This window comes from Apodemus sylvaticus, chromosome 23, assembly GCF_947179515.1.
Source record: "Apodemus sylvaticus chromosome 23, mApoSyl1.1, whole genome shotgun sequence".
In the NCBI taxonomy this organism is placed as follows: Eukaryota; Metazoa; Chordata; class Mammalia; order Rodentia; family Muridae; genus Apodemus; species Apodemus sylvaticus.
In genome coordinates, this window is record NC_067494.1 from 41983467 (window position 1) to 42005154 (window position 21688).

Sequence of the window (21688 nt, forward strand, 5' to 3'; positions counted from 1 at the left end):
GAGAGTGCTTTCATCCCTAGGGGCTGAGAGTGCTCTCCTATCCTGTCCTGTACTCTGAGGTTAGCCCAGACACTCGAGAGTGACCTGCCTCCTGACCAAAGTCTGGACCCAGTTCTAGGCAGTGACACTGGAAGCTGCTTCGGCCTGGGTCTGAAACTCATTGCTGCTTTGTTGGGTCCCTCGGCCTGTGCCAGCTTGATGGCTGCCCTGTCTGTCTGCCACATGGCTTTGCTGCGTTAGTCTGGGCGTTTGCTTAGCTGCCCATCCACCGTTGTCCTGCTCCACACACCACACTTTGCCTGTGTATCCCCATGGTGGATTCTCTGAGCCCTAACTCAGTTTTGCTCACTGGTGTCCTCATCAAATGCTTTGTCGTTAAGAATGGCCAGATAGAGAACAGTTTTGAAATGCTACTGTGTGGTCGGTGTAAGACCAACTCTGAGAGGCTCTAGCTAATAAGGATGGACTGTCAGAACTTAGTTCGTAAGCATCCAGTGCAAACACCGTGTTACTTTTTAAGGTGTATTGAATGACCTAACCTAGGCTGCCCTAAGAGATGAGCAGTGACCCCAGGTCCCCTCAGGAGTGTGATAGGTGTGTGTTGATTGTAGGGACATTGAAATGGAAAATATACAGTACCGTTTTCAGTTACAGTTAAAATGAGCCCAGAGGTGGCCTCTGTGTGCAACTACGGGTGGGTTGTCTTCTATGCACCCTTAGAACCTGCTCGTAGCAAATGGTCACAGTGCTCAGGCACTGCCACACACATCAGGACTTTCTATAAAACTTCTCTGTAAGTATGTCTGGGTTTTCGATGAATTGTGTCTCCCAGTTCAGAGTGTCTGCTCTGCGAAGTCTGTTTTGATGTGTGTTAGTTTGTATTTGTGGTCTGTACATTTTCCTATGGTTGCGTATGGAAGTGGAGTTTCCCAAAACTTCATTGTATTTAGTTTGCGACTGAAGCCTTGGAGTCTGGATTACCATGTGGACCCTCGGGATACCCACATTGCGTCTCAGCGCGCTCAGCAGCTGCCTGTGTCTGTTTAGGTGCCAACATCTTCCTGACGTCGTCCGGACTAATCAAACTGGGAGATTTTGGATGCTCAGTAAAACTTAAAAACAATGCCCAGACCATGCCCGGAGAGGTGAACAGCACGCTGGGGACAGCAGGTAAGGGCAGTGCAGCCCGCTCTGAGCTCTGAGCGGAGGAAGGCCCCTTCCCTCTCAGAAGGAGATTGGCACTGCTGGGTGGAAGCTGCTGGGTAAATCGCCAGTTAATGGCAGCTCCTGGACGAGGTTGTTTGGTGTTAGGTTAAATTCCCTGTTTCCATTGAGAAGACAATTTACTAAAAATTTTCACATTCAGGGTTGATCTTTAAAATAAAATTTTGTCCCTAAACTGTCCCTCAAGTTGACTTGAAAATGAAAGCTTTCAACATTCGCTGCTTGTACCTGGGTGAAGGGCATTGCCGAGGGTGATTAACGTATTGCTTGGTGTCGTTAATGTGTGTTGTTGCTTGGTGTCGTTAATGTGTGTTGGTAACCCTTGCTGTTCCCATATCTGACTATGAAGCTTACATGGCCCCTGAAGTTATCACCCGAGCCAAAGGAGAAGGCCACGGACGTGCGGCCGATATCTGGAGTCTGGGGTGTGTCGTCATAGAGATGGTGACTGGCAAGGTAAGCTCCCTGTACACCAGAGGAAGACCCTGTTCAGGTCACCCCCAGAACTGAGGCTTTATCACAAGTGCTGTGGACACCGTCCCACTTGAGCGCAGAGAGTCAGTGGAGCTCATGAAAAGATGCAGAAAGGTTCAGAGAAATAGACTGGGAAACGCCTGTCCATGGGGTACACGCCACAGGGAGCTCCTAGGACTGAAGTTATAAGTTTCAGTGTTGGGGTTAAGCAGAGGAACATAAACCTACCCATGCCAACAAATGAAGAAAAGACAGTTTATTCTACTGATGCCAGCGTATTGGAGATCTTTACCCCTCACTCTGGACAGCTCCAGACGGATCAGATTTCTTCATGGAATAGTGTAAATTCTGCAACGCTGAGAGTTTGACAAAGTTGAGGACTATTTAGGACTTTCTGGTCAGGACTCCAGTTGTTCCAGAAATAAGGCTGACAGTTAACAGATGGGGCCTCGTGAGATCAGAGTGCCCAGTGCAGGTTCTAGGGAGATGGCCAGTTGGAAACACACCTCTTCTGCTAGCATCGGATTCCAAGCATGCCTTTATAAAAACCAAAAATCAAAACAAAACAAAACAAAACTGATAACAGAAGTACATATCCACAAAGGCAGAGACAGGAGGCTGTGTGAAGCTGGCTCAGAGCCAGCCTGCGGGGTCACAGTGCTGGGTCCCAGGCTCATGAGAAACCCTGACAGAGAAGGAAGTGGGAAACGAAGAGGGCTGACACCTGATCTCTGTGCACTTTATCATGTGTCTGAACGTGATAAACACACACACACACACACACACACACACACACAGGGGAATGTGCACTGCAGAGAAATAGCTAACCAAGTTAAGAGGTAGCGTGTAGAATCGGACAACAGTCCACCCATCTGACAGCATCAATACAAGAATAATACAAAGACCAGCTAAACAACAGACAGGACAACCCACAAAAGAGGCAAGGAGCTGAACAGAGTTCTCAGAAGGAGAAATATTTGAATGAGCATTCAACAGCCTTAGCCAACAAGGCAATGCAAGTTAAAGCTACTCCGAGACTCCCTCTGGCTGGCCAGAATGGCTGTCAAGAAAAACAAGGGTAGCAAATATGGATAAGGGTGTAAAGAAAGACAAGCCACATTTCTCTGTCTTGGGACCGTGGACCTGCAGAGCCACCCTGGAGATCCGTGTGGCGGCTTCTCAGGAAGCGCGACCATCACAGACTCGGCTATGCTGGGCCGAGAACTTCCTGAAAGGACCGCATGTCTCGGCCGAGAGACTCGGCCTCCGTTCTGTTTTATTCACAGTATCCACAAGCGGAATCAGCCTAAGGGACCACTAATGGATAGGTAGGATAAGGGAAGCATAAAATACTGCTCAGCCATACACAAAAATGAAACCATGAGGTTTGCAGGAAAGTGGGAGGACCTGGAAAACACTAACTGGATGATAAACAGCACTCGTTCTTTCTCATATGCAAATCCCAGCTCCTTAATTTTAATATACACATATTTCTATATGTGGGAGTGGCTGTGTGTAGGGAACCAGAGAGGGCCCCGGGAGAGGGAAACTGGGGGAGCCTAGGGAGATGGGGGAGCTGGAGGGATGCAGGGCCTGTGCAGGTGCGGAAGGAAAGACGGAGTCCACAGCACATGAGCTCACAGCAGCCTTGTGCAGGAATGCCCAAACCTGAAGCAGTCAGGAGCCCTTCAGGAGCTACAAGGATCAGCAGACCACACCTCCCTGGCCGTCAGCTGGCCGGGCCACCTGGATTAACAAACTGGGCCACACATCCATACAGGGATGTTGCTCTCTGGTGTGAAGAGACAGGCGTCAGACACTGAGAGGTGGGAGGGTCAGAGGTGAGAGGTGCACGACGTTCCCCACACGGGCCTTCCTGAGAGTCCCTCAGACTGCAGGAGGCCGGACTGCGGGCACACACCTCTGGAACCACAGCACTTGGGAGGCTGAGGTGGGTGGGTCATGGGGCCAGCCTGGGCTACATGGCAAGGCCCTATTTCAGAATCGACAAAAGGTCATGGTTGCAAGGGTAGGAAGGAAAGGACTAAACAGTGGAAAGGGAATCTTGGGATGACGAAACTCTTCCTTACGGACTCGGCGACTTTCTCACTGTGGTACCCAGCTGCCTTCAAAGTACAGCTGAAGAGAGAAAGCGTCCATTAGGACTCATAGTGTAAAGTCCGTCCTGACTTTGAGGCATGGCAGATAGTCCGTGTGAGGCAGCTAGTGACATCATGCCAGCAGTTATGAAGGCGAGGGGACAGGAAGTGGACCCAAGCTATAAAACCTCAAGACCTACCCAGTAGTCCTTGCCCCACCTCCTGAAGAGTCCACAACCTTCCCAAACAGCGCCACCTGCTGGGGATCAGGTGTTCACACACTGCCCATGGGACAGTTCACATTCAAACCACTGCGGATAATGGATTCCCTTCGCTCTGGTGTCTAAACCCACAGAATGCATGTGACAGAAAGGGAACCCTGATGGCATGTGCTCAGGGCAGACACTGATGGATTCATCAGTTGTAATTCGTGATAGCTAATAGGAGAGTGGGGAGACAGGACACTGAGGGTGCATGGGGACCCACCGCTTTCCAGTCAGGGTTTCTGTCGCTGTAAACTGCGCTGAAAAAGGAAGCCTGACTGTTAAAAAGAACAGATGATCATCCTCATCTCCAGACGAGCGCATTTAAATAGGAAACTAAATGTTTCCTTAGTACAGGAATAACATAAGATTTATGATATTCACTGGAAGAGAGGTGAGAGAAAATAGTCATGCTTCAGACAGAAATTCTGGGGAACTGCTTTCCGTCCGATAAAACTTAAACAGACTTCCCTAGACCACGGAAACCTTGCTTCTGGTGACAGTCCTTCCGATGAGTGATTACACAATGTGCGATATACACTTGATAGTCTACACAGGTGTGTGTGTGTGTGTGTGTGTGTGTGTGTAGCTGCTGTCTGGTATTTATGTAGCACAATGACTGGGAGCCAAGTGTTGCTAGGAGACAGTGCGCTCATTCTCAGCCTCACTCGCAGCTGCAGAGAGGGTATATAGAGCTCAGAGAAGGTGAACGCGCCCTCTCCCCTTAACGTGGAATGGGAGGGTGGCCATGGCGCCTGCGTAATTCCAGTCAGGCTCGAAGAAAGGTGGGCTGCAGAGTACATGTTGGCAGTAACTAAAGAGTCGCATGTAAATTGGGGTGCATGTAGACCTAGTTCCTTCTCCCCGAATCTCATTCCACAGCGTGGTCAAGAACCGTTGAGTTTGAGCATCTCTCCGTTTATGTGGCAGCAGCCTCCAGGAGGCACGGAACTAAAGGCGTATATACCCCAGCGCAGTGCAGACTACAGCTGCCTGCCTGGCTCAGACATGCAGTCTTGCTGGAGCACAGGACACCAGCGTGTGTGGGGGAGTGGGGTCAGGGGTTGTTGACTGAAACTCCGACAGACACTGTGTGCACTCTGAGCCTCATGTGTTTCCTGTCTGTTCCTGCCAGCAAGGGTGTGCTTCCCCTGACAGATGTCTTCTTGGGATACCTAGATGGGGACTGGAGCTTTGTCACTGTGGCCGTGTGAGGCCGAGGCCTGTTCTGTTTTATCGTCCTGTTGTCCCTCTCTCCGCAGCGGCCTTGGCATGAGTATGAACACAACTTTCAGATCATGTACAAGGTGGGGATGGGGCACAAGCCGCCCGTCCCGGAAAGGCTAAGCCCCGAGGGAAAGGACTTTCTCTCGCACTGCCTGGAAAGTGACCCGAAGATACGGTGGACCGCCAGCCAGCTCCTCGACCACGCTTTTGTCAAGGTTTGCCCAGTTGCCGAGACCTCAGGGTTAAACACTTAAGTTCAGCTTTGCATCAGGCATAAGACGTCTGGAAACTTAATATAGAATACTTACGTCTAAAAGGACAGAAACCAAACGTCTTAGTGCATCAGAGATGTGTTTTCAGTTAGTAAAGTGCTCGCTCACTGAGGCCCTTCCACATGAGCTGTTGACGGGAGATGAGCATAGGTCTTGCCCTCGGGACTGTGTGGCCATCTTGGACTTGTCACTGTGTCGTGAGCAGCGGTGACGGGGATTTAGTGCCCTGTGTTAGCTCCAGGCAGTGCTTTTTTGGAATTCAGTCTAAGAGGGTGTGGCCAGGCAGAGGGGCAGCCCCTCGAGGTATGCGTGAGGTCTGAGGGAGCACGGGAAAGCGGACAGTAGAAGATAAGGCTAGAAAAGATGTGGGAGCAGCGGAGGGGTCTCCATTCCTAAACCACAGGGCCAGCGGCCCTGCTGAGATAGCACTTCCGGGATGGTGCATGCAGGCTGAGGGTGGCCCTCAGCTGTGCTGAGGACTTGGACCCGCCCTGGCTGAGGAGCAGGTTGGAGGTCTGGCGTGGCCCCACCTCCTGGCTCCTTGATCCTATGAAGGTTGCATCCACCGCCAGAGGGCATCAGGTCAAGGCCGTCTAGGCCTTGGCCATCTCTTTGGTATGTTCATTTCAAGGTTTGTTTGAGACACTTGCTTGGGACTGTAGGTGGGTGTTGATTAGGGCTGGCAGTCAGGGCATGACCACAGTACTGTGGGCTGTAGTAGAGCAGGCACACAAGTGTTGCTAGGGCAGGGTTGGGAGGGGCACGGGAACACACTGATACGCAGCTAAGGCCCTGCACAGGAAGGAGTCCCTGACACAGGGTGGGCGGGTGGAACATGGGCTGTGTGTGGGCTGGCCACAGGAGACGCTGGGGAGAGGTGACGAAGGAACATATGTTGTCCTGAAGGAGCCGTCCTACGTTCAGCTCAGAAGGCCTTCCCTGAGGGCAGACAGGCAGTGGGTCTGTGTCCGAGTCTTCCCTCACGTGGCGGGGCTCTGTGGGCCAGAGGCCAGGCATATGCACACAGGCAGACACACATACACACACACACACACACACACACACACACGAACGTGCCTGCACCAGCAGGGACTCAGCTTTCTCTTGCTTCCTCCCAGGTTTGCACAGATGAAGAATGAAGCTACCCAGTCCGTGGCCTAGTAGTGTGTGGACAGAATCCCGTGATCACTACTGTATGTAATATTTACATAAAGACTGCAGCGCAGGCGGCCTTCTTAACCTTCCAGGACTGAAGACTCCACGGGTGACGCACCTCCCTTCTGCTGCTCCTGTTGTCTGCTGTGGCACAGGACCCCCCCACCCCCAGGGACAGTGCTGACAAGGTTAAGGAAGCCGCATGTTAAGTGCCATTACTACTGTACACGGACCACCCCCTCTGTCTCCTCCGCTCCCCGTGTGACCGGGACATCAGCACAGTGTGTTTGAGCTTCTGGGTTCAGAAGGAAACGTAGTGTTCGCGGGTGTCCAGGGCCTTATTCCCGCCTCCTGTCTGTTTGTCTGTCGGCTCCTACTGCGGAGCCCCCATGTTGGAAAGCTGCAGGTTTGTTACGCAGAGGCTCGCGAGTGAAGTCGAAGAAAAGGCTCTTTTTCAATAAATGGTTTATTTTAGGAAAGCGGAGTCAGCAGCGTCTGTTACTGGCTCGCGGCTTAAGAGCGGGCAGTGGCCCCTGCGCTTGATCCTGCTCAGTAGAAACAGCACGGCCGAGCCGGGCGGTGGTGGCGCACGCGTGTAATCCCAGCACTTGGGAGGCAGAGGCAGGTGGATTTCTGAGTTCCAGGCCAGCCTGGTCTACAGAGTGAGTTCCAGGACAGCCAGGGCTACACAGAGAAACCTTGTCTCAAAAAAAAAAAAAAAAAAAAAAAAAAAAAAAAAACCAAAAAAAAAAAAAAAAAGGAAACAGCACGAGCTTGGCCCCTTGCGACCCAGAGCTGGGTGCGTCCAGTCTGGGGCCTGTGGGCTCTGCTTCCAGGATAGTTACGGGTGTGGCCCAGGGCGTTCATGGATGACAGCATATTGGCAGTGTGTAAGATTGGGCACCTGATCCAGGGCCAGCTCGACTGGGGGTGGGGGGGGTGGCGTAGATCAGGGCGCACTAATGATAGATGGCGGCCATGCCTATGATCTGCCGCTGCCTACAACGAGGCTGGGGCTCTGCTTGCTGGTGGGCGTATGGAAGGGCAGCGGTGCCCTGTGATCTCTTGACAAGCGACCTTCTTTTCAGAGTGTAACCCGACCCAGCTGGTAGGACTCTGAAGTAGCCGGGTGTGGTTGCTGATGGTGTTTCTCTTTGTTGTTGTTGTTGTTGTTGTTGTTGTTTATGTTGTTGTTCAATGCTTGGCCTCATTCCCAAACTTGCTCCTGGCACACAGCAGCCAGCCCTAGCCAGGTCATTGTCAAGTATTCTCTTCTGCCCAGAGAATACAGATTAGGATTCACGAAGATGTTAGGACTCTTTTTAAAATGTTTTTTTCTTTATATAGTCTTTTAAGTTAATTTGCATTACGTAAAGGGGTTCACACGGGCCTTCTATTGGAGCTGTAGAGTGGTAGAGCTATTGCACACTAATTCTAGAACCTTCCTACTCCTGTTGCCCACAGGGGAATTTGTCTCACTTGTCCACACTGCCCTCGTGCAGTTCCTGCCTGGGAGTTGCTCACTGCGGGCCTTCCTAGAAGTTCGGATCTTGCAGTATGGCGGCTCTCTGATCGCTCACACTCATCGGCTTCTGAGGCTGTCATGGCAGAGCGCTAGCCAGCACAGCTTTATTCTTACTGCCAAATCCCCTTGCTGTATGCTCAAGTGCCAATGTTGTTTGTCCCTGGACTTGTTGGTGGGCGCTAGACTGCCCCCTGGTGGCATATTTGCTTTGAACACACAACCGTCTGTGTGGATGTTTTCATGTCTGTTAGGAGTTAGGTTCTGCTGGGCCGTGTGTGTCAGCCTGTGTTCTCAGAAACTCTGAGCCTTTTCCGAGGTGACTGTCATGTCGTGCGTGTTCTTCCAGCGCTGTGAGGAGCTGTCACACTCTGACAGTAGGCATTCTAGTGATAGTGCAGCCAACTTCCTTGCAGCTCTGATTCCTGTTTGTCTGATGGAGAAGTTTAATCACGGTGCCCGATGGCCTTTCATATATGTCTTGTCTGCTTGGATGGATGATGGATGATGGATGGATGGATGGATATCCATGTATTACCTGTGTGTGTATGCACACGTGTGCATCAGTGCCTAGGTATGTTGCAACACGCATGTGGTCAAGAGAGGATGAGTTGCTGGAGTCGATTGTCCTGCCACCATGTGTCTCCGAGGCATTGTACTCTGGTGCTGAGGTGTTGTGGCAGACTCCTTCACCCGCTGAGCCGTCTTGCTGGCCCCACTACTATCTTCCTTGTGGGGGAGGCCTATTTGATACTTTGCCAATTTTCTCCTTCACCTAATCTGTAGTGTGAAGATGTCGTTCCTTAGTTTCTGGCTTCTCTGGTATTTTATTTACTTTGCCACGTCTCTGAGAACTAAAAGCGCTTTTTTTTTTTTTAGAAGCCCATTGGCCATCTTGTTCTTGCTGGCTTGCTCTTGTGGTGGTATGTCTAAGAAACCATGGGCTGACCCAACAGTTCACGTCAGCTTTTAAAACAGGCCTCTTGCTCTTTAATTTTTGTATAAAACAATTTTCATGGGTTCAGATTTTCTCTCTGCTGAAGAGACTTCTTTGCCCTCTCTGGATCTCTTCACGGTGCTGTGAGCGGAAATAACATCTTAATTCACATTCAGCCATTCATTGTAGGTGGACACGGTGGATACAGTGATTTTGTTTGTTTCTTTGTTTGTTTGTTTGTTTGTTTCAATCTTGTATCCTGAGGCCCTGCTGAATTCATTTAAAAGTTGTAGTCACTGCTTTTGTAGAGTCCATCCATATATCGAGACTTGTGGCCCAGGAACAAGGACAGTTTCCCTCCTTCTGGGGTAAAATCTCATTGGCAGCTGTGTGAGTCCCCCCTGTACACCACTGCGTTCATTTACACCAGTCAGAGGACTTCTCCCTCGGGATGTGCTGAGGGATTTGCTCTGGGGTTTTGTCTCCCTGTCAGGGCAGTGTAGCCTTCCTACCGTGTACTGGACATCCCCTCTGAGGACATGTGTCCTCAGAGATGGCCCAAGTTCGTGTTCATCTTTTGGGTCCTGGGTAGAACGACCTCACACATCCTCGGGGCTGAGCATCTGCGGAGGGTGGTTTGGAAGTTACTCAGGACTTGCTGCAGGTCTGGGGTCTCTGCTCAGCCTCACTAAGTCATGAGGCTCCCTGGGAGATGGCGGTTTGCTCGCTGCCCGCCACACTCGGTGTCTGGACAGCTGCTGTCTGTTCACAGTCCTGAGTTTACACGTCTGTCTTCTCTCTTTCTTTATTAGATAAAGGTCTGTCCATCTTATCAGCTTCTGATTTCACTAATATTTTCTCTTATTTTTCTGATTTCTATTTGTACTTCTGAACTGATCTTTAAGGTTGCTTTCCTTCCATATGTTTTGGGTTTAATTTACCTGTCGTTAAGAAAATTGTAAGGATAGAAGACGCTGAGGACAAAATGCTGAGTAAAAGTATAGTCCACCCACCTAACTCCTTTGGTTAGTAGCTTTCCAATCCAGCCTATGTCTAAAGGCAACTTCTCAGTAAGAAAACCGGCCGTAGCACAAACACCAAGGCTGTTTGCCACCACACTCCCCAGGCTCTGCCTAGAAGGGGCCATCTGCAGAGGCAGAGTGGCTAATGGTTGGTGTGTGGGTCACGTGGTCTTCGTGGCAGCTTCTCAGCCCTGCAGTGTGGCAAGAGGGTAGCTGTGTGGACACGCGAGGCACCTGTACACGCACCACAGCAAGTGTGTGAGGGTCAGAGGACACCTTGCAGGAACTGGTTCTTGCAACACGCGATGAACTCATGTCTCTTGGTGGCAGTGCCTCTGCCTGCTGTTTTCTGGACACATTTATCTTATTTCTGCTCCACCCTTTGTGCCCAGTGAGGAACAAGAGGGCTTGTTACAGTCACCACATCTTCTGTCCTTGTGCCCTGTGTGATGTGAACCTCGGGCCTCCTGGTCTGATAATGCACTTTGCAAGTGCATCTGGCCGTCTAAGCGCAGGCACCGCTGCATCCCCACACCATGTCACCCTTGGTTTTGACCTCCCAGAATGCTGTGACAAAATGATCTGTAAGTCCTGTTCATCCTCCTCTTCTCTCCCCTCCCCCACCACGCGTTTCCTCCTCTTAAAGATCATCCCTGTCCATCTGAGCTTTCTCCTTCCCGCCCCAGCCGGCCACACTTGTGTCTGCAGGAGGCTGCGCCAGCCTGGGCATTGGGATCCTATCCTTCCTGAGCCCCTGGTTTCTCTCCAGCAGAGTCTCAGCCGGCCTCGCCTTTCTTTGTATTTGCCTCGAGAGCCTAGCTAAGCCACTGGATTGTGTCCCGTAGCTTGTCTCACTGCTAGGCCTTGGGTAGAACGGTACCTCAAACGCCACTGGCACTGCCGGGTGACCTGGGGGGTGTGATAAATACCTGCCTACAATCATTTTTGGAAGTCTAAAGGAATTACCACTTAAGGGCCCTCACGGGATCCACACCCCTCACCCCCTGCATGTTAAACCGTCTACAGTGGCTTGTGGGGTGTGACTATCTTAAAACTCCGATTCGTGTAAGCCACGGCGGGTGAAAACCTTTCCTCACGCAGGTCTAGGAGCCGCTGTAAGACACTGGAAAGACAAAAGCAGGCAGCAGATGCGCGCCTTTAGTCCGTGCACAGCGTCAGTACTGACCGGGACCAGGCAGCAGCAGGAAGGGGATCCCCAGTTGTCCTCCGCTGCAGAACAGCGTGGCATTGTACCACAAGAGCTCCATTACTTCAGCTTAACCCTGCTTCAGGCCCTTCCCGTGATGCTTTAGGAAGGGGAATGCTCAGATGATGGGCAGTCTGTGGTTATGTCTCTAAGCGTGTGTCCTTTCTGTAGTCAGCATTCGGAGGACCACCCGAGACTCTCTCAGCCCCCCCCCCACCCCCACCCCTGCCGATTGCCTAAAGACTCACACTATTTAGGTGGCATTTTTATGTGTTGTGTTCTCGACCAAAATACTAATTTTGAACAGTCGGATATCATGAAAGAGACCCTTTGCTGGTTGGTAACCATTGTCATGAGTAACATTGGGTGTCTGGGACCCAGCAATAATCCAGTGTTTCCCTCAAGCCCCTCTTATCATGTCCGGTGCAAGTGACCCAAACCCTTGGAGAAGCCTAGAAGATTGTGAGTGGATCCCAGACATTGGACGGTTGGAGTTTGATTTTGCTTTTGATTGTGACTGTGCCCTGATATTTTTCCCTCTTGAAGGAAGAAGGCATTTTAGTGGAGCCCACAGTTAAGAGACTTTGACTTTTTAAAAGACTTTGAATTTTAAAAAATAATTGGATATTTTAAAGGGATCCAACTTTTAATATGTAAAGACTATGGGATTTTTAAAGTTATTTAGATCTTGGGGGTTGACTAAGAAAGTAAGGGTTGAGGCTTCATAGTGATGTGTTTGTGTCAAGTTGACAAGGGGTCAATTGTACTGGCTGGTTTTGTGTGTCAACTTGACACAGGCTGGAGGTGTTGGTGACATGCATAGTGCTTTGGTGGTGCCTTATCTATTCCAAAGAACCCAGTGGTTCCAGCTCTATCCATTGCTGTCGTCTTGATGGACAAGCACAGAAGCCTGTATCAAGCCCACTCCATCCTGTTCTTCCTGGTACCGGCCACACCACTCTTAGCTGCCTGCTACCGGTTTGGGCTGAACAGTTACCACTGGAATTTATGTTGTGATCAATCGCTCAGACCCCAGTGAACATAAAGAAAGATGCAGATGTTGTCATGTTCTGAACATCCCGTTACCTCCTCAAGTTAGAAGTTAAGGAGTCAAGATGTATTCCAGGCCTGTGTTATCACATGGGAAGAAAATGACTTTCTGACGAGCTCTCAGTGAGCTTCGGTTCTCCCTGTGACCACCATGCCAAGATTGTTTCAAAGGACGCTGCAAATCCCCCACTCTGCATCCCAAGGGAAGAGGCTAGGAACAGAGCCAGGTCATGCCAGTGTGGTGGTCGAGTGGCTGAGGCCAGGGCTACCTACCGGGGTCCCCCTCAAACTCCCTGCTCCCTTTTGTGTCCTAAGGCCGGCCATTCAGAACACTACTACCCAGTCAGTCAATCTTCCTAAAATGACTCTGTCCTGCTACCAAAGTCCAGGTGGAAACCAAAGAGATGTGAGCTTTGTATCTCTGTCTGGTTCTTGCTAAGTGCTTTGAGAAGTCACAGCTCAGAAGCCACCTTCCGTTCTTTCACCTGATTTAATGATCCTACCTTCTCAAGGTAAGCCTCTACATGCCCTTGCAGCAACCCAAAGGGTCAACGCCATTCCCATTTTACAGATGGGCACATGAATCCACAGAGGTCAGTAGGCTGGGTGGCCTGAATGCTCATGTGACCAAGCTGCAGAGTTCAGGAAGGGCCAGCTGTGCTAGTTCAGGTCCCCACTAAAGTGACTTTAGGATGCAGGGGAGGCCTACAGGGCCTCTACAGCCCAGGGTCCCCTGAAGAGTAGTGTCCAGTTTTTCCTCTCTGCATCTCTGGACCTCGTGGCAGGGCAGATGTACCCGGCTCAGCACCTTGTGGGAACTCAACTTCCCTGTGCTCTCTACTCTGGCTAACAGAAGTGCGGTGTTCTGATTCCTGCAAGCTCGGACTCCTGTGTTGATAATACATTGCTGTCCCTTAAACAGAGAGGGCTCTAGACCTCAGCTCACCCCTTGGATCTTCAAGGTCAGAGTCACACATGACTAGGTATGGCGGCCGTTCGATGACTTGGTCACAGACATTTATGTCTGCAGTGACTCTGGACCAGATGTGCCTTTGGGGACCCTAAGGGCAGCTTTCCTAGGGGGCGGGGGTTGTACTAGGTGGTGTGTAGCTGCACCCAGGGAGAAGGGCATCAGTCCAAGCGCTGCCAGCTTCTCAGTCTTCTAACTGATCCCTTTCGGTGTGGGGGAGGGTAGAGCCCCCAGGTCGGGCTCACCTGTGGAATGGGTTTGGGGTAGCACCTGGCTCTAGTGGGTAACACAGGAGAGCTGGAAAGGGGCGTAGTGCCATTTTGTAAAATGTTCCTGCCCTCACTTCAAGGGCTTCCCCACCCCTGTGGCTGTTTCTGCTGTTTTTCTAACATTCAGTTTCAAAGCTTGCAACCTTCAAGGCTAGTGGACACCGTTTCGTCAAGACTGGCCCTCTCTGTGTCTCAAGGAAGCACTCAGCAGGTCTCCCAGCTTCCTTGTCTTCACTCTTATGGTGACGTCATTGCATTGGCACACCGTGCTGGTTATGCCTGTGAAGTGGACAGGAGGTAGCATCACCTAGCACACCAGTCTCCAGTTGCGCCTGTGCAGGTAATCTAGATTAGACTGTTTGACTAGGCGGGGGAAGAACCACCATGGGCTGGGGTTCTGAACTGAGCTGAAGAGAGGTAAGCACCAGCCTTCTCTCTGACTGACCAGATTCCTCCCATTCCTGCAGCCATGCCCCCCCCCCTCCCACCATGATGGACTGTACCCTTAAACTGTGAACCAGAACAAACCCTGCCTGACACAGACGAGTCACCAAGACATCACAGCCCCTCTGGTGACCTCTCAGTGTATGCTCCCAGCAGCCCCCACCGGGAGCAGAGCTGGTGAGCGGCTGACGTACGGAATGCCCAAATCCGGGGCAGAGCGAGGGTAGAAGGGTTGTGTAAACACTTGCCACAGACAAGCCAGACAAACACTTTAATTCTTTCTCTTATTTGGAGGCCTAATTCGGTCATCTTACCCAAAGCACTTGTCACTCCATCTCCGGCATTCGAGGGTGAGAGGAGACGCAGCACCACGGGGTGACAGGGACACCTTCCCTTACACCCCGGCCCTGCCCTTCCCTGCAGCCTCACAGACCCTATAGTCCCAGGGTCACAAGCGCACACGCAACCACGCACCCATTCTCCTCACCCCATCTCTCTCTCTCATGCGTACACACACACAAACACGTGTGCAACTGAGAAGAGACATAACCAAACCCACTACTTCACACAGGAGGAGGGGAGGGGAAGGTCTAAAACCGGCTTCCTTTCCCATCCAGCACTGAGGCAAAACTCCGTGACCGGAGGGGCTGTGGATTCTGTTTGTCCCAGCAAGGCCCCCCCAGTCTCCATCACTGATCCCTGCTACAAAAGGCTAAGCAGAGGCCAACAGTCCCCCACGGTTCCCTTGGGAGGCAGCGTTCCCACGTCAGTCCGTTTGTTTCCGTTTGTTGTCGATGTTGCCGTAGGCAGAGCCCTTGTCGATTTCTGTCACGCCAATCATCCACCGAACTCCCATGGAGGCTGCAGAGGAGAACCAGGGAGAGCAGTCAGAATCCCACTCAGCGCACGAGGAGCGCCTCCTGACATACATCTGGTCCCTGCCAGGCACGCCAGCTTAGCTTCCAGCCTCTGGCTCTGCACTCACCCACACAGAAGATGAGGACCAGGCTGGCCAGCGTCACCGAGGACCCGCTGCTGACCATGCTAACGAGGAACCGGAAGAAAGGGTAGAGCAGCAGCGACGCCCAGAACAACCAGTTGACCAGCGACCAGGGCCGCCGTGGGGGAACCCAGGGAGTCTCTGGGAAGACCCCCGTCCTGTAGTATTCCTCCTGAAAGGCATCCTGGGGGAGGGTCAGAGAAAAGAGCCTCAGACACTGTGCTGGGTTCCAGGTGGTACCTACTGTCACACGAAGAGACAGCTGCCACCATCTGTCCTTCCTGTGTGCAGGAAGGACGAACTCAGGCATGTCACTGGCTATCCTCAGTCCTCCTCACCATACCCGGGCTCTGAGGGAACAGGGCAGGTGAGCGGGATAGGTGGAAGGGAATGTGGATCAAGGGTCATCGAGCTGCGCCCACACACAGCCAGTCCGGCCTCTCAGCACAGAGGTGCCCATCAGCGGTCTTCGGAGTCTGTAAGGTTCTGCTCACCAGAAGTGCCAGCCCTTGCCTGGGATGATTTTCTATGAGGTCAAGTTAGGGCAAGGATAATCAGGTTCTCCCTGCGCCCTGCTGACGTCTTTGGAAGGGAGGAGCCTATGTAAACCAAGCCAAGTGGGCAGCGCTGGGGAGCTGGACCAGGAAAGGGAAGGGAAGGCCTTCAGGACCAAATCCCTATTCGGGTCACACTTCGAAGTGACGTCGTCGTTTGCTCAAAAGCAGTCAAGACTGCATCTGGTACTGAAGTGAGCCCTCCCATGGAGACATGTGACCGGGCGATGGCTTGAAGGAGAACTAAGGGGCCACTGATTTATACACAGTACACTGGAAACTGGCATATGCTGTTTGAGCTTGGCGAGGGGGATTCTGGGAACAAGGAGGCCCCCTCGCCCTTGTCTCACTGAACTTGTTTATTTCAACCTTCCTCCATAACGGTGCTAGGGATGGCTGGCCCCTGACTTCGCCACACCAGGGAGGAAGACAGCAAGCAGCTCAGAGAAATAAAAATGTGGACACCCTTGAGAACATCTGGGTTGTGGACCATTCCCAGCAGGAATTACTACGCTCACACCAGAGATAAAAAATGCTTGGGTAGGTGGACCGAAGAGGAAGCCGAAAGCTCACCCTTGAACAAGCTTCTCCTCGAGAACTCCAGCATGCATGACCGTCACCCAGGTGATTCCTCCACTGAGGATGCTTGGCGGGTCTCTCCCCCCTTTGGTAATAAGCTCACTCGCTGGAGACCTGTCGGTCCAGCTGCTGCTGTTTATTCTCTGAGCCCTACAGCCCAGCCACCACCTCCTGTTGGTCCCCTACGTGCACGTGATGGTTTTACTTTCTGTGAAGTCACCTAGCTATGTATTTCACTCTGTTCTTCCAGCGCTTGACATGTTGATCCTTAGGGACACCAGTGCCCACCCCATGATAACGGCACGTTGAACTCTAAGCGCCCCCACACACACACACCCGGGACACCCACCTTCTCCTGGTAGAGCTTGTGTAACCAGGCAGAGCACTTGTCCTCATCCTCAGGGATGTCTTCCATGGGGATCCTCCTGCAAAAAGGAGAGAGCAGCTGAGAGAGGACCGCACCGAGCCCCCACCCCACCCCCCAGGCCACGTTTCTGAGCAACAGCTTTGGTTGCAGACTAAACCCTGTGGAGGAGGCAAGAGCGGCCGTTCACGGCCCAGTAGGATCAAGGAACGGTCAAGTCAATGACAGATGCTACCAGGAGTGGGGATCTGCCTTTCTCTGTCTTCCACCTCCCCAAACCCAACATTGCTTCCGCCCAAGAGGACAGTGCTGCCTCCTCGTGTTCTCCACGATGCAGGCCAGTAGGTGCAGCATCCATACATGGGGGACAACACAGGAAGACTTTCTTCAACCAAGGAGCAACAGTAATGGCAGACCATCTCAAAGTATAGCTCCTTTGTCCCCGACCAGGGCCCCGCCACACTGAGGCACATGCTGGACGCGCAGGCCTTCACTGGCGTGTGAGAAGGGCATCTGGACAGAATAGAGACCTCTGGGTTACTCTGCCCAGGAAATGGGCTCATTTCCTGTACTCTCTGCTGCCGGCTCTCTAAAGACAATTCGAAGGCTGTCTGCTCAGGTCCATGGACAAGTGTGTTTGTCACAATTTTCCACGAGACATTTCACACCCCAGTGTGCCCAGAAACTTCTTTGTGAGGACGCCCTTTGATCTTTTTGGTCTCTGCGGGTTTCCACTTCTTCCTTCGCTCTTTGTGATCTCCGATTGCAAGTGAGATCATTAGATATGTCGTAGGAAGAAGTTAGCAAGGCCTTGGGAAACATGTCTTCACTTGACTAGCCAGAACTCAGGCAGCTTCACTCTTTCTAAGTATGTGCTGGACAGTCGTGCACTAGGTGTGTTCATACATTATATGGTAGTGTAATGTTTCCTGAAGAATGCCCTAGTCATATTAAGTCAGTTACTACACAGGAACAGGTATGTTGGGTAGCATAAGGACTCTTCCCCAGTGGCCATGAACGTTTGCTGGCCTTCATAGGTGAGCAATGTGGCAGAGTCCTTAGCCATTGGGCGTTCATCATGGTGTGCTGGGATTTGATACCTGAAGGGGTCTTTACCCAGAAAGCTCTGGGCCATCTGTCTGCTTGTATGTGGGTGTTTCAGGGGCTCTCGGGTGGCCTTCAAAATGACAACAGCATAGGGAACCAGTGCCACCTGACCCAACTCAAACTGGCTTTTAGTGCACAAGGTCACACTGGCTTGTTAATAAGCAAATGGCTCTGTGGCTTCCTGTCTACTATATCTTCCCACAGTCATTCCACTAGTCTTGGTGACATTCTGGAGATCAAGAGGCACATTGTAAAACCATTAAGCAGGCTATAATAATAATAATAGAAAAGAAAGAAAAAAAATGGCTTGTCTTAGCAAAGAGCAGATCCATCTTCGTAGGAACTGTGTCCATAAAGAATGACTGACAGTGAGTCCCGGGCTCCTGTCTGTCCACCCAGAGAGCAGTGAGCTGAGCGGAGCCAGTTAATAGATCCGAAGGAGCTGGGAGAGAAGGCGTCCTCCCCGGGGCGTGCTACTTGTTCATAATATAAAAGACTCGAGAGAAGCAGACTGTTCTGGAAGTTGGACTCCTTGTCACTCAGCACTTAAAAACAAGCCCTCCCTTTTCTAGGAAGGAAGCGGGGCCAACTCACCTAACGTAGCAGTCGGCATGATATCTCTTTCCATTTAAGACTCCCAGCAATGTTGGGTTTTCATTGTTTCTGAAATTGAGTGTACAGTCATATACAGCTGGGACTATAAGACAAGACAAACAAGGCAGTATATAGCAGGTGAGGCCGGTTCTGCTTGGTAGTTACACACACACACACACACACACACCGGAAGATATATGCACGCTGTGACCCGGCGACCAATGACATGGGTGATAGAGACCTCTTCCTTGTTTTTTTTCTAGATTGAACAGGTGTCATCATTTGTAATGAGAAAGCCAACTATGAGCAAATCATGGAAACAGAGTAACTCCTGTGGTCATGTGGGCTTTAAAACAGTGGTGACTCTCAGATCTATAGTGATAAGGATACTAGTAATGGTAACCCCTTAGGGTAACCTACCCCCACACCCTCCACGTGGATAAATCGTAGCACTAAGATTGACAGGATAGAGTTCTGCTGCTGATTGGTTCAGAGTAAGATGTAAGATGGCCCTCTATGCTAATGAGTGATGTAGCCCTGCTGCTGATTGGTTCAGAGTGACTAAGACCTCGCCCTCTATGCTAATGTATGTAGTCCTGCTGCCAATTAATTCAGAATGAGTGAACTGTGTAAACTCTCCCACTATGCTAATGTGTGGTGTGACCCTGAAGTAAGTAAACTGTGAGCCCTCTCCCTCTATGCTAATGTATGGTGTAATTCTGTTGCTGATTGGCTCAAAGTAAGTAAGCTATGAGACCTCTCCCTCTATGCTAATGTATGGTATAATTCTGTTGCTGATTGGCTTAAAGTAAGTAAGCTATGAGACCTCTCCCTCTATGCTAATGCATAGTGTAATCCTAATGCTCATTGGTTCAGAATAAGTAAACCGCGGAGCCTCTCCCACAAAGCTATTAAACCTTTTGTATCAGGAAGGAGGGGTGGCTTTTGATGAATAAGGAACTGGACGCTGGATCTGGGTGAGGAACAGAGCAAGGAGGCTAACAGTGAGACTAGAGAACTCGGGAGCCTGCCCCCAGCAAAAAGGGTAACAGATGTTTCTGTTTTTTATTATGAAAGCCCAAGTGAGAGCCCCCAAAGCCCCTGCGACAGTAACGTATCCGATCTCCGATCTTGTCATATTCCACATTCCATCCAACCTTGCTGCGGGAGCCCTGGGACTCAGCTCAGGCTTCAGACACGCTTATTGGGTCAAAGAACGGGCAACTTTATGGCAGAAGCAAGTGGATAGAAGGTGTAAAAACATGGTGAGCAGGGGAAGGAAGGAATCAGTGGGGCTGGGCATGGCACCCACAGCCACCTCTCCCCAGCAGTGGGGAGTTTGCCTAGCTTGCATCACGCAATCTTCCAGACCTAGGTGTTCCGGAGAGTGGACTTATGATGCCATCATCACACCACGTGCAGGCGGAGCCCACTGCACTAATGAAGATACGATCCTGACCCTGGCCTGATAGCTTTACATGTCTGCAGTTAATGTAAGTTAAAGTAGCGAGAGAATCACGGAAATTGTAAACCATCCCTGGATCGCTTGGAAATATGAAGAACAAGGATTCAAATGTGATAAAAATCACCATTTCTTTCCCCCCTATAGGGCTGTAGGTCCACTATCTTTCCCAATGGGAAAGGGTCCCCATGCTGGCTTGCAGGAGTGTCTAGTGTCACTGCCATGAAAGACCCAACCACTCTCCCTGTGATTGGTGGGCTCCGATGCCCAGAAGATATTTAACCCATTGATGTCCTTGGTGCCCTGGCTAAACCCTTGACCTGGGGCTAAGGAAGTCCCCCCACAAGAGATACAGACAAGATTATAGAAGCTAATAGCATGTAGCCAGAAGCCACATCTGACCTGCCTTTGGCAAAAGAGCAGGGCTAGCTGGGCCCGCCTCTTCTTCCTCTGGGATAAAGCATTTTCTCGGCGTGCGTAATACATGCAGTTCTAGGAAGGCCTGCCCAGCTCTATGGCGCCTTCACGCTTGAAGCAGCGTCAAGTCCTATCCAGCCCAGGTAGAAAGTCAAGCCTCTTTTGGCACCAAAGGCTCAGGGAGTAGGGATGTGAGAGAAAAGGGTTACATAGAAAAACAAGAAACGTGTTTTAAACCGAAGGGGAAGGTAAACGGGAGAAGTCATGTCAGAATGCCAGGGGCAACTGTCCACTGCTGCCTTCTGGGTTTTTTTGTTGTTGTTGTTTTGTTTTGTTTTTTTAATCTACACTGGCATGAGACTCCAGACTCATGGGTCAGCTGTCATAGGATACAAGTCAGATCATCTGCAGGTGGTTGTCAGCAATAGACAAGAACGACATTGGCCTCAAAGACTGCAGCTCCCTGGCCGGGACATCTTAGGGGTCCTCCTTAACTTTCGGCAAGCACAGTGTAGTGCCGCCACTGACCAGCAGAGGGCAGTATTCACTGGGATACAGAACCGTGAAGTGCCCAGTCAGAACTGCACCTAACAGATGTCCCAGGTCCCACCTAGCCTCGAAGAGGCCCCCGTTTAGCCAGCATAGCCAGCATCCTTACCAACATCTCGCAAGCACTTCACGGTGATAGCAAAGCCCTTGGTGCGTGGCAGCAGGTGGTGCTTGAGGCTGGGCAGCCCCTTGGCCTGAGCCACCTGCATGCTGATTTGGTGTTTCTTCTCCGTGAACCGTGTGCCCTCACAGTGAATCAGGAACTGAAAAGCAAAGAATGATGGTCACGCAGGAGGATTCCCACAGCCACACAACCCCAAGCTCAAACCAGAGACCAGGCCACAGTCCCAAAGATGTTCATAGTCACACGTGACACCAGGTCAGTCCCAAAGTGTCCTCGTGCCCCACAAAGTCCTCAGGTCACACACAATTCTGTGGTCCCCCTCAGAACAGTCCTGAAGTGACTCCTACGTGTGGTAGCCACACAGAATCCCAGGGGAGCCCCAGGTAGCACGGTGCTCCTTTGCTCACGTACCAGATACTTCTCCGGGTAGTCCCGGAGGTGCAGCAGGCTCTTGGCAACCGTCTGCCGATCTTGCTCCCACTTGCGTGTGCAGAAGATCATTTCCACAAAGTACCACATCCAGCCAATGATTGGGACATAAGCCAGTTCTTTCTTGGCCAGGACTTTGGAGTTCTGAAATAGAGGAAGAACCTCAGGGTGTCTGTGAAGGAGACATGGCTGTTGGAGTTCTTAGGGGGAAGGAACGGCCAGTCACACCAAAGGCTACAAAGCCAAAGCCTCTGGGGCTCGGAGTCCTTCCTCCCTCCCACCGCATTGATCTGAGCTAAGGTCATGTTCATCCCTGGGTGGGCGGCTCCACGGACAGGGGTCCGCGAAGACGCACAGAGGCTTGAGGATGCCCT

General features: G+C 51.3%; 2 protein-coding genes across 4 annotated transcripts in view; one reads left to right on the top strand and one right to left on the bottom strand.

Annotated features, from left to right (window-relative positions):
• Map3k4 (mitogen-activated protein kinase kinase kinase 4) overlaps nt 1–7193 on the top strand; it is an 88743-nt gene extending 81550 nt beyond the window's left edge. For both annotated transcript variants that reach the window (XM_052169371.1, XM_052169372.1), the window contains 4 exons: nt 1048–1170; nt 1574–1680; nt 5323–5502; nt 6678–7193. In XM_052169371.1, the coding sequence (XP_052025331.1) occupies nt 1048–1170; nt 1574–1680; nt 5323–5502; nt 6678–6698 (431 nt within the window). In that variant the 3' untranslated portion in view covers nt 6699–7193. The remainder of the gene's footprint in view (nt 1–1047; nt 1171–1573; nt 1681–5322; nt 5503–6677) is intronic.
• Nucleotides 7194–14367: 7174 nt separating this feature from the next.
• Agpat4 (1-acylglycerol-3-phosphate O-acyltransferase 4) overlaps nt 14368–21688 on the bottom strand; it is a 98882-nt gene continuing 91561 nt past the window's right edge. For both annotated transcript variants that reach the window (XM_052169368.1, XM_052169369.1), the window contains 6 exons: nt 21297–21458; nt 20871–21024; nt 18334–18436; nt 16618–16693; nt 15121–15319; nt 14368–14996 (listed from right to left, as the gene is read on the bottom strand). In XM_052169368.1, the coding sequence (XP_052025328.1) occupies nt 14902–14996; nt 15121–15319; nt 16618–16693; nt 18334–18436; nt 20871–21024; nt 21297–21458 (789 nt within the window). In that variant the 3' untranslated portion in view covers nt 14368–14901. The remainder of the gene's footprint in view (nt 14997–15120; nt 15320–16617; nt 16694–18333; nt 18437–20870; nt 21025–21296; nt 21459–21688) is intronic.